A 15,874-nucleotide genomic window follows, 5' to 3' on the forward strand; every position below is an offset into this window, starting at 1 on the left:
AAAAACAAAAATTATGATCATAGATAGGAGAAATAACCAGCCAGAAATTGAGGGAATAAATCACATCGAAGTAGTGACTCAATTTGTATATCTGGGTACCCTCATAACGCACTCTGGATGATGCACCCAAGAAATCAAAAGAAGATCAGCAATGACCAAGGAAACAATGAAAGAGCTCACCAAAACATAAAAAAGTCGCATCACTATACATACAAATATGAGCCTTCTCCACTTTTTTATATGGGTCTAAACGCTGATCCTTGAAGGAAGTTGATAAACGCACTATACGAGACCTAACAGCGATAATAATATATTGAGACAAATCAAAAATATATAACAAATTCAGCCGTATTATTTTTCAATAATCATGATAATGCTAAAAAGCAATATTTTAAATGATTAATTATCACAAAACTTAAATTATATTTTTTATATAAACCATTCTTCTTCTTATTGCGCCGTCTCCTTTCGAAGGTTGGCGATCCAAATGGCAATTGTAGCTTTGGAAACTGCTGCCGAAAGATTTCTGTGGATAAGCGGTCAAACCATCTCCTCAGGTCTTTCAGCCAGGAGTTCTGACGTCTTCAAACCGATCTTTTGCCCTGAACTTTACCTTCCAATATGATTTGGAGTCATTCATATCTTTCACTTCTCAACACATGACCCAACTATTGTATTTTTCTCTCTTTAATTATGCTGAGTAATACTTTTTGTTAACTTATGCGCCGCAGTATCTCACCATTGGTAACTTTTTGTATCCATGGAATTTTCAGCATGCGTCTGTATATATATACATTTCAAAGGAATCTATTCTTTTTTACTGTTTGAGAGTCCATTGTCCAATTTTCACAGTCTCACAGCAAAACAGAGAAAACGTAACATCTGATCATTAGAATTCTGAGCTCAAGACTAAGGTCTAATTTTGTAAAAAGTGTTTTCCTCGCTTGTTCGATTCTTGATAGGATTTCTTTTTTTGGACTACACTGGCTGTTGATATTTGCTCCCAAATATTTTATGTAATATTTTAAGTTACTTGTTCTATTATTTGTCACATGTCATATAAATGTACGTTTGTTGGTATCTTTGAAAATACTAGAATTTTAGTTTTGGAAACATTTAGATGTAAACCGAACATTTGGTAAGTTTTTAGGAAAAGCTGTTTTAGTAATATAAACGAATTTAAGTGATAGAAGCGAAGTAAGGTTTTTTTAAAGTCGCATTAAATAAAAAATGTTTCATAATCATCTACGGGGTACTTTAGGATATCTATAAAAAATATATGAACGAATGGTGAGAAAATTATTTTGGAATTCTACACCCCAATTTCCGGGCATAGGCTGCTCCTCTTTATGTATCGGTGTTGTGTATCGTTTCCATTGCACTGCACTGCAGCCCAATTCGGACTCTGACTCTCTTCAGCAAACCTCTCCATTCGTTACGGTCTGTAGGGATTCTTCTCCAAGATCGATTTCCAAGGTGATTTCTTGCGTCCTCATCCGTATCATCGTCCCATTGCTTCCTTAATCTCCCAATAGGTCTTTTTCCTTGCATTCTTATATTCATCTGTTTTTTAAGCTTGTTTTCTTCCATTCTAAATACATGGCCTGTCCATGTCAGTCTTGGAAATCTACAACTGATCAACGTGTCAAATTGCTGTTCTTGGATCGTTTCACCATTATCACGAGTTGATTTGATGTTTTGTATTGTACGTCTTCCCGACGAATGATGTTCTTCAGGAATTCAGTTTCATGAATTTTTATATTAATTTCTTTGTAGTTGATAAAGTTAAATCACTGAATAAATGGTGGTATGAAAATGGAGATGTAACGCTGCCCCAATCTTCTATTTTTAAAACCTTGAACTAATAACTTTTTAAGAATAAGTTTTAACACAAGATCCCAAAAGTTAAATAGTGTACTTGCAAGTAAAGGTCAATAGACCGATTCGATTCGTTTTGATTTGATTCGATATTCGATTCGACTCGACTAGGTTCAATCCCACCCGACTCGACTTGACTCGATTCCATTCGATTCGATATTTGATTCGATATTGGATTCGATATTCAATCCGATTCGACTAGACTTCAAGACGACTCGACTCGATTCGTTTTGATTTGATTCGACTCAACCCGAGTTGATTCGACTCGACTTGACTCGATTCCATTCGATTCGGTACTCGATTCGATATTGGATTCGATATTCGACTCGACTAGACTTGATTCTACTCAACTCGATACGATCTGACTGGATTCGTCTCGATTCCATTCGACTTGATTCGATTTGATATTCGATTTGATATTCGATTCCATATTCGATTCGATGTTAAATTCGATATTCGATTCGATATTCTATTAGATATTTGTTTTGATTCGATATTCGATTCGATATTCTATTCGATGCCATGCGATGCGAATCGAATCGATTTGATTATGTTTTATTTTATTATATTTTTATTTTATTACAGTCGGTTTTATTTTTTTCACACCTCTGTGGGATCCACTACTCCATCTGTAGCGATCGCGCTGAGAAAGCTATGCTTCCAAAAATATTAAACAGTAAAACTAATCTTGAATTGATATTAATATTTTGTATATTAAGGTAGACAATCAGTAGTTGACAACTTCAAAGGCGAACTCAAATATTAAGCAATATATTATAAATTCCTATTATTTCTAAACGCTACATACACCTATCCCCATCTATGAATTCCCTTTAGAAGTGTCGACGTTCTGCTGCCATGGAATCCAATATGGCGATTTTTGTTTGTGCTTGATGTTGTGTCTCATACCGAAATTCAGAGATTTCTTGTGAAAAGTGTAAGAAGTTAAGTTGAATATATGTTTAGGTCATTACGTTTAAAGCCTTATATTAGATGAATCATCAATAGTACTCAATTGGTAGATTAATAAAGTATTATTTACCATGTTATTTTTGATTCACTGAAGGCCCATTTTCCAAGAAAACATGTAATGTCAACAACTGATTAAAAATACTTAATCTAATCAGTCGTTGACTTAATTGTCAGTGACTGATTGGACCTATTTTTAAAGTGAAATCGATAGTTGACGCAAAGCGTTTTCCATTTACTTTTTTGCAGACAGTTGATAATTTTCTATTTGATAGATAGATAGATCTGATAGATCTATTTTCTTCTTTATAGCATAGCTCCACCACGATGAAAAATGTTTAATTATGATGAAGCACAAATGGAAAGGGGTCTTTTTGACCTTTCACAAGAGGTACCTGTGGTTACTTCCGTCAGGCAAAATTGTGTACCTTGAGTTACTCTACTGTAGAAAGCCAAGGAAAAAACCTCAACACATCGGCGTATGGGTCCTGAGAGGGCTCTTTCTATAGAAGAGGAAAATAATCTTGTAAGATGGATTATAACTATGGGAAAAATTGTATTTCCTATTTCAAATGAGCAGCTGTTAAATAGTGTCAAAGAATTAATGAGGGAATTGGGACGAGAACCTTTCGAAAATAGACGTCCTACTCACGCAAAGATTTAAGAATCGTCATGCTGAAATGAGCACAAGAGTATCCCAAAATTTAACCACTACTCGGGCTTCAGTGACAAAGGAAAACATTTGTGGATGGTTTCAAGATGTTAAAGAATACCTTCTATCTCTGGTAATGAACAGATATTGCTCGATCCTACCAGGCTCTTCAATGGAGATGAAACAGCATTTTTTCTAAATCCGAAACCGCAAATGCAGCTGAAACATTACCGCCCCCAATGATAGTGTTTCAGTATGATCGTTTGCCACGAGAAATAGCTGACAATGTGCCACCAGAATTTGGAATAGGACGTTAGGCTGGATGACTTGTGCTACATTCTTTGAATACATGCCAAATATATTTTGTCCATGACTACTCAGAAACGAAATTATCCGTCCACTTATCCTATTTATCGATTTTCTAATGAAAATGGTATTATTCTAGTGGCGTTGTATCCTAATGCTTCTCATCTAATGCAACCAATGGATGTAGCTGTGTTTAGGATATCAAAAGCAGGATGGAAAGAAAAGTTCACCAGTGGCGACTTGAAAATATGAAAATACAATTCTGAAAAAGAAAGACTTTTGACCTTTGTTAAAGCAAGTTTCAAATGAAAAAATTACAGAGTGTTGTGGAAAATGGATTTAGAAAATCCGGCTTGGCACCTTGGAACCCAGAAGCCATTGATTTTTTCCATAAGCACTAAGAGATGAAAATAATTATAATGAAAATAATAATGGAAGTGAAAAGACTCTAGCAGAACTGCATAACAGCCTCAAATTTCTCAACAAATATTTGAAACCAGAAAAACTAGAAGCTTTTAAAATCACTTATATGAGTTTTATAAGGAAATTAATAAGAAAATCCTAAATCTGTAGGATAAAGATAAAAACTTTCAAAACCGATCTTCCAAGAGGCGTAATCAACAAGAAACTAAAACAATTAGTATGGAACAACCTCAAGAACAACTCGATCATGGACAATACCAAAGTTTATTAAAAGCAGCTAATCAAGGGGAGTGTTCCAAATATTTAAGAGAAAATTCGTCCACAGTAGAAAAGAACCCTAAAGAACATGAAAATGAAGTCGGACAAGGGGAAGTGGTTGCGACTAATCAAGGAGAGTGTTATATATATATATATATATATATATATATATATATATATATATATATATATATATATATATATATATATGAATACAAATAAAGAACAGGAAGCTGAGAATGATAGTGATTTTAAACAACGCGTGATTCATCACGTGACGCCCTTGAATGGAGTACATGATGAAGAACATATATTTTTTGACAGAAATGCTGATCCTGTCATAATGCAGAGGGTTGAAAATGTCAAAAAAAAACTTGTTATTAATGGCATTAAAAAGGCATTATTTTGGTCAAAGCCAGAAGTAAAAACTAAAAAAAGAAAAAAGAAAGAAAAAGTGCCATTTGTAGCTACCTCAGAACAGTGGCAAGCATATAAAAAAAGGAAGAGACAAAGTTGGAACAAGAGAAACAAAAAAAATTAGGGCTGAGGAAAAAATTTAAAAAAAGAAGATACAATGAAGATTAAAGAACTCAATAAAGAAAAAAGTAAATTAAAGGAAAAGGTGAATAAAAAGAAGAGAAAAGAGATCAGTTCATCTAATTCAGAAGATGAGGAATGGATTGAATCAGGTAGCAGTGGAGATGATGTCAGTAATTTTGACATCAGCGCTAGTGAAGAGTGTTACCGAAAAGGGGAGTTTCTACTGGTGTAGTTTCCTGGCAAAAAAAGAATGCACCACTATGTCTATTTAGTGCAAGATGTTTTTAATAATGAGGAAATAGAAGTCATGGCATTAAATTACTGCTACGGAACAAAAACAATATTCAGACTTAATGAAAGAGACATAAGCGTAATAAATGTAGTCAAATTGTCAAAAGACTACCTCAACCTGCAATACATGGCTCAGGTGATAGGGTCAAATATGGGTTTATTACAACGATAAATGTTGATGGCTAAAATTATTGTAAAATAAACAATATATCCATCTAATAATGACTTACCTAACATGTTCAACAGTATTTTGACTAGTGTCAACAACTGATTATACATATTTTATAACTTTCAAATTATTTTAAATAAAAACTTTTAATATTTCTATATAACATTTATGATGGTTTTATTTGCAGATATTGTTTCTTAAGGTCTAAAACATTAAAGATAATTTTTTGAACATAATATTACTATAAATAAACCTAAAATTGAAATTTTATGTTGTAATGCTCCTTAACAGTGTCAGCTACCGATTATTTACCTTACATGTAAAGGAATCCGTCGAACCGAATATTTAATAAATAAATATTTTTTATTTTAAAAATTTAATAATCTGACAGTATGCAATCTGTAATTCATAATTGTGATCAGTGGTTCACAAAAAAAAGCTCACTCTAGCCTATACAAGTCTATATACTACGAGTAAAAATGCTAATACTTTACCTCGCGAGACCAAAGTCAGCCACTTTCACTAGATGGTTCTCACCTACAAGGCAATTTCTTGCAGCCAAATCTCTATGAATAAAACACCTACTTTCTAAATAGTTCATTCCGCTTGCTATTTGCGTGGCGATATACATAAGTACAACAGCATTAATTTGTTCTTTGTTCCCATTTCTTAAGTAATCAAGCAAATTTCCTTTGCTCATAAATTCGGTTATAATATAAAATGGTGGTTCCCGAGTGCATACGCCCATCAGTTGTACCAGGTTGGGGTGTTTCATTTCTTTCATGATGGCCGCTTCTTCTAAAAAGTCTTTTAATGCCATGGTATCTTCTTTTAAAGTTTTTACAGCTACTGTCATGTTATACCTAAAATATTAAAGAAGACATTATTATATTAGATAACTTTAATATCAATAAGGTGAATTAATAATGAAACCAGAATTTTGTTTGGTTCCCATATGGTTTCAAATTTATTTGCGAAATTTACACTATCAAGAGGACCGGTAGGAAAGGCAGACTAAAGACGACTTGATGTTGATTATTGTGCTCTGCCGACTGCAGTGAGGGCTTCAAGATTAAAAATAGAAGGGGACAATATAACGAGGATTATTGGAGGTGACCTAAAAACTAATGCTCTTTTAGTATCTTAAATATGACATTACAAAGTCAATTAGTTGTTTTTACAGTATGTCAAAGTCTTGTAAAGGGTGTTTTTTTTTTTTAGAGGAATAGAAATGTAAGTTGGTAACACTTTTTTAACTGTCGGCCATTTTGACAGCTGTCAAGTGATTTATATTAATTTTGGTTTGTCATTTTAGCATGAATAGACTTGACGCCTGAACAACTCTTCCAAATTGTACAAATTTATTTTGAAAATTGTGGTTCTGTTCGAAATACGTATCGCGCACTACGTTCATTTTATGGTCAAAATAATAGTCCATTAGAAGTAATTCGATTAACCATGGAACGTTTTCGCACCACGTTTACTTTAAATGATAATATGCATCTAGACATGTCGTACAGTGCGTACAGAAGAAGTTGTTGCTGTTGTAGAGCGTAACATACAGGAAGACCCGAATGAGTCAAGAATATGGAAGGATACGTGTCAATCCACTTTATGAAAGATTTTGCGTAAAGATCTTGCTTTGCGTGATTGCAAAATCCAACACATGCAAGAATTGAAGCTATATAATCACCTAGCAAGGCGTAGATTCGGTGAGTGGGTCCAAAACGAGATTGCCTTTGATTCCGATTTCCATACGCGAATTTTGTTTAGCGATGAAGCCCACTTTTGGTTGAATGGCTACGTCAACAAAAAAAACTGCCCTATTTGGAGTTAAGATAATTCTCAAATGTATGTTGAGAAACCATTATATTCAGAAAAACTGACTGTTTGGTGTGCTTTATGGTCTGGTGGAATCATTGGAACGTACTTCTTCAAAAACGAGGCTGGCCAGAAAGGTATAGTCAATAGTGACCGCTATAGAGCCATGATTACTGCCTTTTCATTCCCCAATTGAGCAACCATGATGTGCAGGAGCTGTCGTTTCAATAAGACGGCGCAAGATGTCACACAGCTCGTACCACAATGGATTTATTAAAGGAAACGTTTGGTAACCGTATAGTTTCACCATTTGGACCGTGAATTGGCCTCCAAGATTGTGCGATTTAACACTGCTAGACTATTTTATGTGGGAATATGTGAAGGTGTTAGTCTACGCCGATAAGCATAAAACGATTGAACACTTGGAGGACAACATTCGCCGCGTTATTACCGATATACGGCGACTAATATTGGAAAAAGTGATCGAAAATTGGACCTACAGATTAGACTACGTCATGGTCAGACTTGACGGTCATACGCCAGAAATCATATTTAAATTATAATGCCAAAAGATTGTCTTTCGAATAAAGTCAATTTCATGTCAATTTATAAGAATTATCCTTGTTTTATTCCATTTCAAACTTCTATACCTCTAAAAAACACACTTTATAATTTTGTAACAAAGGACAAAACAGAGTTGAAAACGCTGATCAAGTACCTTCATTTGTTAGATCTAAAATCAACCCAAAGCAGGACAGAGTTGACTAAACAGTATTGAAATCCACTTCTTTGTGTTCAATGTTCAAACCCCATAGTAGAAGTAAAAAAACTAGTGCTTTTGATGATTTAAAAAGTTAAATACATTATATTGGATCACCGTAAGTAAAAGTACGTGAAGCACATATTGTCATGGGTATTTCAGTTATCGTATGTTTAAAATTTTAACTCAAGAATTGAAAACGTAAAAAATGCTCTGTCCCTTGAGCGCCGCAGTTACTCATAACTTAGCAAAAACTGAATAAAAAAATTAAAGAGAAAAGTATTTTTGAAGAGAGTAAAATTTATTTCCTATCTGAGCGCTTTCGGCCTACAAAACCACTCTCAGAGCTATGGTCAAGTTTTTAAAAAGCACCACTACTTAAAAGATCTATTTTGGTGGAAAAATCCACAATTTTCCTCTATAAAGGTTAGTCATTTCTTTGAAAAATTACGTAAAAGACAGAACATTGCACTCCACATCAATTTCTTTTTGTTAATTATACGAGTGTAAGAGTCCAACCAAATGGTCGGGTTCTTACACGTGTGTCTTTTACGTGTTTTTTTTTTTCAATGAAATAACTAACCATTATAAAGGAAAATTGTGGATTCTTCCACCAAAATGGGGTCTCTCGTAAGTAGTGGTGTTTTTTAAAAACTTGACCATAGCTCTGAGGATTGCTTTGTAAGCCGAAAGCGCTCAGCTAGGAAATAAATTTTACACTCTTCAAAAATTCTTTTCTTTTCCATTCTTTTATTTGTCAGAAGTGTGTACAAAAACATATCAGTCTTTTCATTTAAAAACTAAATCACTTTACTGCTTTTGTGAACTTTTGGCAGATTAGTAGTTAATTATATATTATGTGTTTCCGACTTTCTATTTTTGGGAAAGAACAGATGGAAGAATATCTGTAAGACGGCCTAGAAAAAGGTGGAAAGACGCAGTCAGAGAGGATCTGGAGAAAATGAGAGTAAGATAATGGGAAATAGTGACACAGGACCGACAAACATGGAAGACAATAGTAAACGCGACAAACACTTACGAAGAGTAGTAAAGCCATTGCTGTTGATGATGGCCTTCTATTAGCTCATTAATGTTGGTATATTCTTTTTGCTGACTTCTTCTTTCAGGATTGTTAACCAGAGCCTGCTACATTCCATTGATGAATTTGCTACAAATTTTTCTTCATTTAGTAAGATTAAGGCGGCTTCTTTGATTTTCCTTGTTTTGTTCTGTTTCTTTCATGGTTGTTAATGTTTATTTCCATTGTCTCAGGCATCTGTCGGATGTGGCATACTCTAGGATCTATTGACCTCTGTTTTTGATGTATGATTCATGCTCGTTTATCCTAACATTTAAAGGTCTTGAGGTTTCCCCCAAATACAAATTGTTGAATTTTATAGATTCAGCTCTCTGATCTCTCTTGTGTGTGTGTGTGTGTTTTTTTTGGTTTGGTTTTGGACAGAACAATAGTCTATTGGTTGTTTTGAATGTTGTAATGTACTTGTAATGTACTGTTGTCATGTTCAAATCCCTTCATGTTAGCATTTATGTTATAACAACTTTGCTATAATTCCTCTTTTTATATTTATATCGTGGATTAACTGATAATTTAAATATCTGTTGGTGTGGGTTTTCTGTAGACTTTGTTTGCATATCCTGTATCCTTCTTTGTGATTAACGCATCCAGAAAAGATAGTGAGTTATTGTTTTTCTTTTTCCATGGTGAATTTGATTGAATCTTTTTTCTGTTGATGCCCATCAAATATTTATTTAGTGCTTCTGGTCCATAGGGCCAAATGGAGAACACGTCATCTATAATATCTCCATCATACTGTGGGTTTTAGTTACATTTGTACAAAATGTTCTGCCCAAATTCCTCCATGAAAATATCTGCTGATAATGGAGATAATGAAGAGCCCACGGCTTTTCCAAAATCTTGTTTATAAAAATCATTGTCTAGTTGAAAATACGTGTTGTCTGTGCATAGTGTTAATAGCTCCATTATAGATGATACATTCAGTTTGGTTTTTGCTGTCAATGTATCATAACGGACGGAGTGGTAGAAAACCGGACGTCAGGCAACCCTAAATGCATCATCAGTTGCTTAAATACAAGACACAACAAGAAAATACTGATATGCGTTCCAAAGATGATATGGGTTTCTTATAATTAAAAAACGCATTTCCCAAGCCAAAAGAAATTCCCGTAAAAAGAAAAATTCCTCTTTCAAAACTGTCTTAGTAGAAGTCAAAAATCTCTGCAAAATTGTTTTAAATAGTTCCATTTATACAAAGTTCACTGTTCACAAGTCACAAACATTGTGACAACTGAAATTGAGGAAAAATAGAAATAATCGAAATACAAATGTCGATGATTTTGATGCGATCATTCAGAATTTTTTTCCAGAAAAGGTGTTTTCATTTAAATCAATTGACACAGGTATAAACCAGGTTGACGTTTATAGTGTGACGTTGCAGTTTTTGAATTCATTGGAATTGCCTGGACTCCCACCTTACAACTTACAATTAAAATGGGATTTGTTGTCATTATGCTGCGTAACATTAATCAACCTAGATTGTGCAATGGAACAAGACTGATTGAAAAGGCTAATGAATAATGTCATAGAGGCAACGATCATCAAGTGAAATTACAAAGGAGAGAATGTCTCGATCCCGCATATAACGGGGATTCCAACGGGCTTACCATTTGATTTTAAGACTACCATTTGATTATACAACTTCTTGTGCATTTAACTTTTGCAATGAAGATAAACAAATCGCAAGGCCAGCCGTTAAAAGTTTGCGGAATTAACTTAAGAGTATTTCGCGCATTGACAATTATTCACGCGTTAGAAAACTGTCATCGTTGTATATTTACACACCGCTAACAAAACAAAAATATTGTTTATTAGAAAGCATTAAATTGAATCAACTTTTTTCATATATAATATTTTTGTGTATTTTTTTTCTGGTAATTTTGATTATTGAACTTTGACAAATTATTTAATTCTAAGGCCGCCGAGTCAGCTAGTTATTATATATTTTTAGCTATGTTCCTTGTATCGATCGTATGTATTGATTACCTCATATAATATTTATCATTTAATTTATTTATTAACTTCAACTTTATTTACAAAAAAGTAATAGTAGTGAAAGTAGCATTTATATAAAATATCAAATATTATTAAAACAAGGTTACATTTAACGTTACAAACCTTTTCCACATCGCTTCATACACATCCCCATATTGACCACCACCTAATTTATGCTTCATAACTATATCAGTCCTATTAATCTCCCATTCATCAGGTTCCGGGCTTAAAGGAAAAACTGTTGGTTTGTTATGTTTAGGAGCAGGATACAACAGTTGAGTGATAAGTCCATCAGAGATCATCGAATGGTGGTGAACCAATTCGGCAAGAGTATTAAACTTGCTTTCAGCTGTTACGAACACTTTACCCTCTGAATCTTCGTTTATTCGATAATGATAAACACGTCCTTCATACCTAAGAGATATACTTCTTTGACCAGGGCTGCTTTCCGATTCTCTTACCAAAAAACTACCATTGATTCCTAAAAAATAAAATTTCAAACATAATAAATCGGTTAAAATTAAAAATGAAAAAAGAAATAGCCTAGTAAATAGGATACAAACGAGTTCACTCGCTTCTTGTCTAAGGACTCATCAGACAAACTAGGTAGACTAGCTCACGGTTACGAGATAAAAACAACTGGGGTAAAACAGAGGAAAAACTTTCAATCAGAATTCAAATTTATATGTTAACTTGACTTTTACAAATAAATTTGATCCAATCATGGTCAGAGACAGTAGGTAACATATATTACAATGGGCCAATCAAAGAAAAAGTCTGGTAGACCAATAACTGTTTCAATAAAGGAAAATCATAAACATGTCCTCAATCAGGTGTTGGCAGCAATACGTCACTTCGACGACTGTTTAATCCATTTTGACAAAGACGACCGATACAGTAAACTAAGGCCATTTTTTAATAAAGTATTTGCTAAGGTAGTAATAATTTTGCAAGCAATTGCCAAGGTATGAGCAAATACAATAGGCGTATTTGTTCATACCTTGGCAATTGATGAAAAAATGGTGTCATATGTTGGACGACATCCTTGTGGTTTTACTTTTAGGTCGTCTGTATATACTGCCTTGTAATCAAAAACGCAGTATTTACACAAGTTATAAAATGTGAAGATTTTTTTGTTTTAGTAAGTTTAAATTTATGAAAAACTTAGTTTTTGGTAAATATACAAAATATTTCATATTGATCAATAAAAAATACACTAATATTTTTTTAACTGCAAAATAGTTTTAAACATATGTTTTAAACAAGTTGTTTTTGTTACATATTTTTTATCTTTCGTTTCTCACTCATCAAGCACAGGAAAATTAATCCAAAAGTTTTTTTCTGTTTTCTGGAATAAATGCATTAAGTTGCTTTAATAACTTGTCACGTTAATTTTTTTTTTGAAATATACGTTTAGGTAGTGATGGAGGGATTTCCATGCTTTTACGTTCTAAAATACTTTTAATCTTTTTATTTTTTAAGAAATTAAGTCATTTCTGAGCTGGAATGAGATGTCTTATAATACAAACACAAACACGTAAATTGCGAATGTCTCTTTTCTTAGAGAACGTTCCACATTATGATGGAAGCTACCTGCCGACATAAATGTATGGCTAGCTGCAAAGTACTTGTGGGTGATGGTCAGCATTAATTTCAGGAGAATTTGCAATCATTACAAGAAAACTGTACAAATACCAGTTTCTATTTTAACTGGAACAATTATCAAGCCTAAAAAGTACTAACAAGATCCTCCTTTTTTTGACCACTGAGTGCCTCATGCCATTTAACAATGACAAACGGTTTTGACTACTTGACGTCCTAATGGAACAAAACTTTCTTGATTTGTTATTAACCTCTGCGTAAACAAGACCTTTTTAAAGGTTTCCAAACGTGGCAACATTATTATATTCTACAAGTCTGCAGAAACGTATACTGTATACTGTTTTTTCGGGGTTCGAGCTCTGATTTTGGTAAAGTTGTCTAGACTCATCTGTAGCATTATGTTTTTTGCATGCACAACAGTTTTCGCAATCTTCCTGAAAGTTTTTCTCGGAATGTACGTGTAGTATAAAACCCTCACACACGTTTCGCATTCTTCATTTTTAAGCTTAACAAATGAAATATTTTTAGCTTTACTTCACAACGGTATACGTTGTACGATACTGGAATGTGATGATACTTTTGTATGAAATCTTGATGCATGGAAGTGATGTTAATGTCGCTCGGTAGGTACAATCGATTAGGAGCATGGTCCCAGCAATATGGAGCCATTTCAGGATGGAAGCTAAATATATGATCATGAATTTCGTGTTTTGGTATGTGATTAGTTGCAGAAGCTTTTCCCCTCATATCCGGATTAGGATAAATCTGTGTTTTTGGTGTTTTGGACAAGACTTCAAGAACAAACCGGTCATTTGTTTCCTTAAACCCAAGAGTGGTGAAAAAAAAAGTTTTACACACCTTCATATTTTCTCCATCACCCCAAAGCACAATACACAAAAGAATAATCTTTTGTATATAGTTGATATAGTTAAAGAAGTTGTTGTCCTTCTTTTAACACCCATTATCTTACACAACGAAAAAACCAATTCTTTCATTGTACGATAAATTCCAAAATTGAGAATTTATTTCTAATCTTCTTTCTTTAGGAAAATTGTCACTACAAGCCAATAGTTCGCAAAATTTATTGCCATCATTCCCTGGAGGCAAAACTGAATGATATTTTTTTTTCTCATTCTGCTTTTTAATATTCCACCTTTCAACGCTTTCTTCGATTTTTCTCATTTTTCGTGGATCATGCTTGGCAGACCAGCTGATGTTAATATTTTACTTAACAAAACTGCAGTATCTACATAAAGCTTCGGAAAAATATGGAATGCGATAGGTAGACACTGCGTTCTTCCTTAGCACATCGTACTTTTACTGCACTTTCTTTAAGTAGGTATGAAAAAGTTGCTGTAGATACGGCGTTTATAAAAATAATATTTTAACATTTAATATTTAAACAGCTGTAGATAGTGCATTTTTATTAAGTTGTATAAAAAGAGCAAGTGTTCCTGATTCCAGTGATATAAAAAAACTCTATATGTGTAATTTTTGTACATAACTTTTTTCTTACTAGGGTAGTATAGATTTAGTTTTTACATTTAGTTTACATTACAGACTTCTATATTATTACTAAAATTAGACTTTACATTTAATTCACTAAAAGTAATTGAATCATGAATGAAAATGGCTATACCACCGTAGCCATCATTTTTATCTTTTCTAATTAAATTATACTGTATAAAATGAATACGGCAAAATTAAAATGGCAAAGGTTGGAAAGGTAAAAACGTGAAAGGTAACATCAGTTTATGAATTGAAGATTGTAAAATAGGGAAGTTTGCTTTTATTTTCTTTCCTGAATGAATATTTGAATTATTCACATTGGGGTTTGATTGTGTAAAAAAAATTATATATTTTTATTCCAGCAACTGGGCAAGTTGGGCCAAAATTTTCTATTATTTAGAATAACAAGAAATTACTTTTCATTGTTAGTTAGAATAGACAAAGGGTTGAGGCTGGTGAGTTCAGAAAAGAAATTTTCATAAAATAAATTTGCTTCTAAGAAAGTAGTTTTTTTGTACTTTTAATTTTCTTTTGTTTTTCGTAAAAGGATATTTTTTATAATGTTACATGTTTGGTATTTTTATATTGTATACAAAATATAATTTTGTCACATTTATGGTTTTTATTTTCTCCCCTGTACTGTATACAAAGTTCAACAACTCTGTCAAGAAATTGTTCGATAATTTAATAATTAGGCAAAATATTACCCTCAAAAGTTACAACTATAATTGTTGCCTACATATTCGGTTTTATCTTTTTTGTCCTACGTTTTGTTCTACGAGAGCAGTCCGATAAGTGCTTAGCTTACAAAAAAAACGAACATTTTGGAAACGTGGCGATTTATTTCTCAACATAATCTTCTTTTATTTCTGTCCGGCGAGTGACCTTTTCAAGTTTGGAAACAAGTTGCACAGGGCCAAATCTGGAGAATACAGTGGATGATGCAGCACTTATTAACCCAATCCCGTGACGATGACGGAGGTGTGAGACGGTGCATTGTCATGGAGGAAGAGCCCTTTCTTCTTCGCCAAATGGAGCCATTTTTCTGCAATTCGGCACCGAATTATCCCCATAATTCGGCATAGTAGAGCCATCTGACCCTATTGTCATTCTCCAGGTAGCCGATATAAATCACACCTTGTTAATTCCAGAAACAATGGCCATCATCTTTCCGGTCGATAGGACAGTCTTCGCCCTCTTTGGAACACGTTCGCCGGGTAAAAAAAAAATTTCGAATCTTCGTTGGTCTCTGGTGTGCACCATTGGATCCATGATTCGTCAACTTGAAAAGCATGATTGCACTTAAACAGCGTCAAAAACTGCTCTGAAGTGATATCACGGTTGCGCTTGTTATCCGCAGTGAGCAAACGCGGCACCGTTCGCGTCTACAGCTTTCTAATGCCCAAAATTTCATGCGGGATATAGTCTACGCGGTATTTTGAGATGCCTATTGACGCTTGATGTCAGCAATTTCGCGCACTTTCAATCGGCGGTCTACGAGATCGTGAACTTTGTAACAGGACGTAGTAACCGTTTTAGGGACACCAGTGCGTGAAACTCAATAAACCAATTTTGAGGGTTACCATCGAAGGAGAAGAGTCAACT

At 33.8% G+C, this 15,874-nt stretch overlaps 1 protein-coding gene across 3 annotated transcripts in view; it reads right to left on the reverse strand.

The window, feature by feature from the left end:
• Positions 1-15,874, reverse strand: part of Abl (tyrosine-protein kinase Abl) — a 152,545-nt gene that overhangs the window by 48,972 nt on the left and 87,699 nt on the right. For all 3 annotated transcript variants that reach the window (XM_072540430.1, XM_072540429.1, XM_072540431.1), the window contains 2 exons: positions 11,282-11,639; positions 5,981-6,349 (listed from right to left, as the gene is read on the reverse strand). In XM_072540430.1, coding sequence (XP_072396531.1) covers positions 5,981-6,349; positions 11,282-11,639 — 727 coding nt within the window. The remainder of the gene's footprint in view (positions 1-5,980; positions 6,350-11,281; positions 11,640-15,874) is intronic.

The sequence above is a fragment of the Diabrotica undecimpunctata genome, chromosome 8 (genome assembly GCF_040954645.1).
Source record: "Diabrotica undecimpunctata isolate CICGRU chromosome 8, icDiaUnde3, whole genome shotgun sequence".
NCBI lineage: Eukaryota > Metazoa > Arthropoda > Insecta > Coleoptera > Chrysomelidae > Diabrotica > Diabrotica undecimpunctata.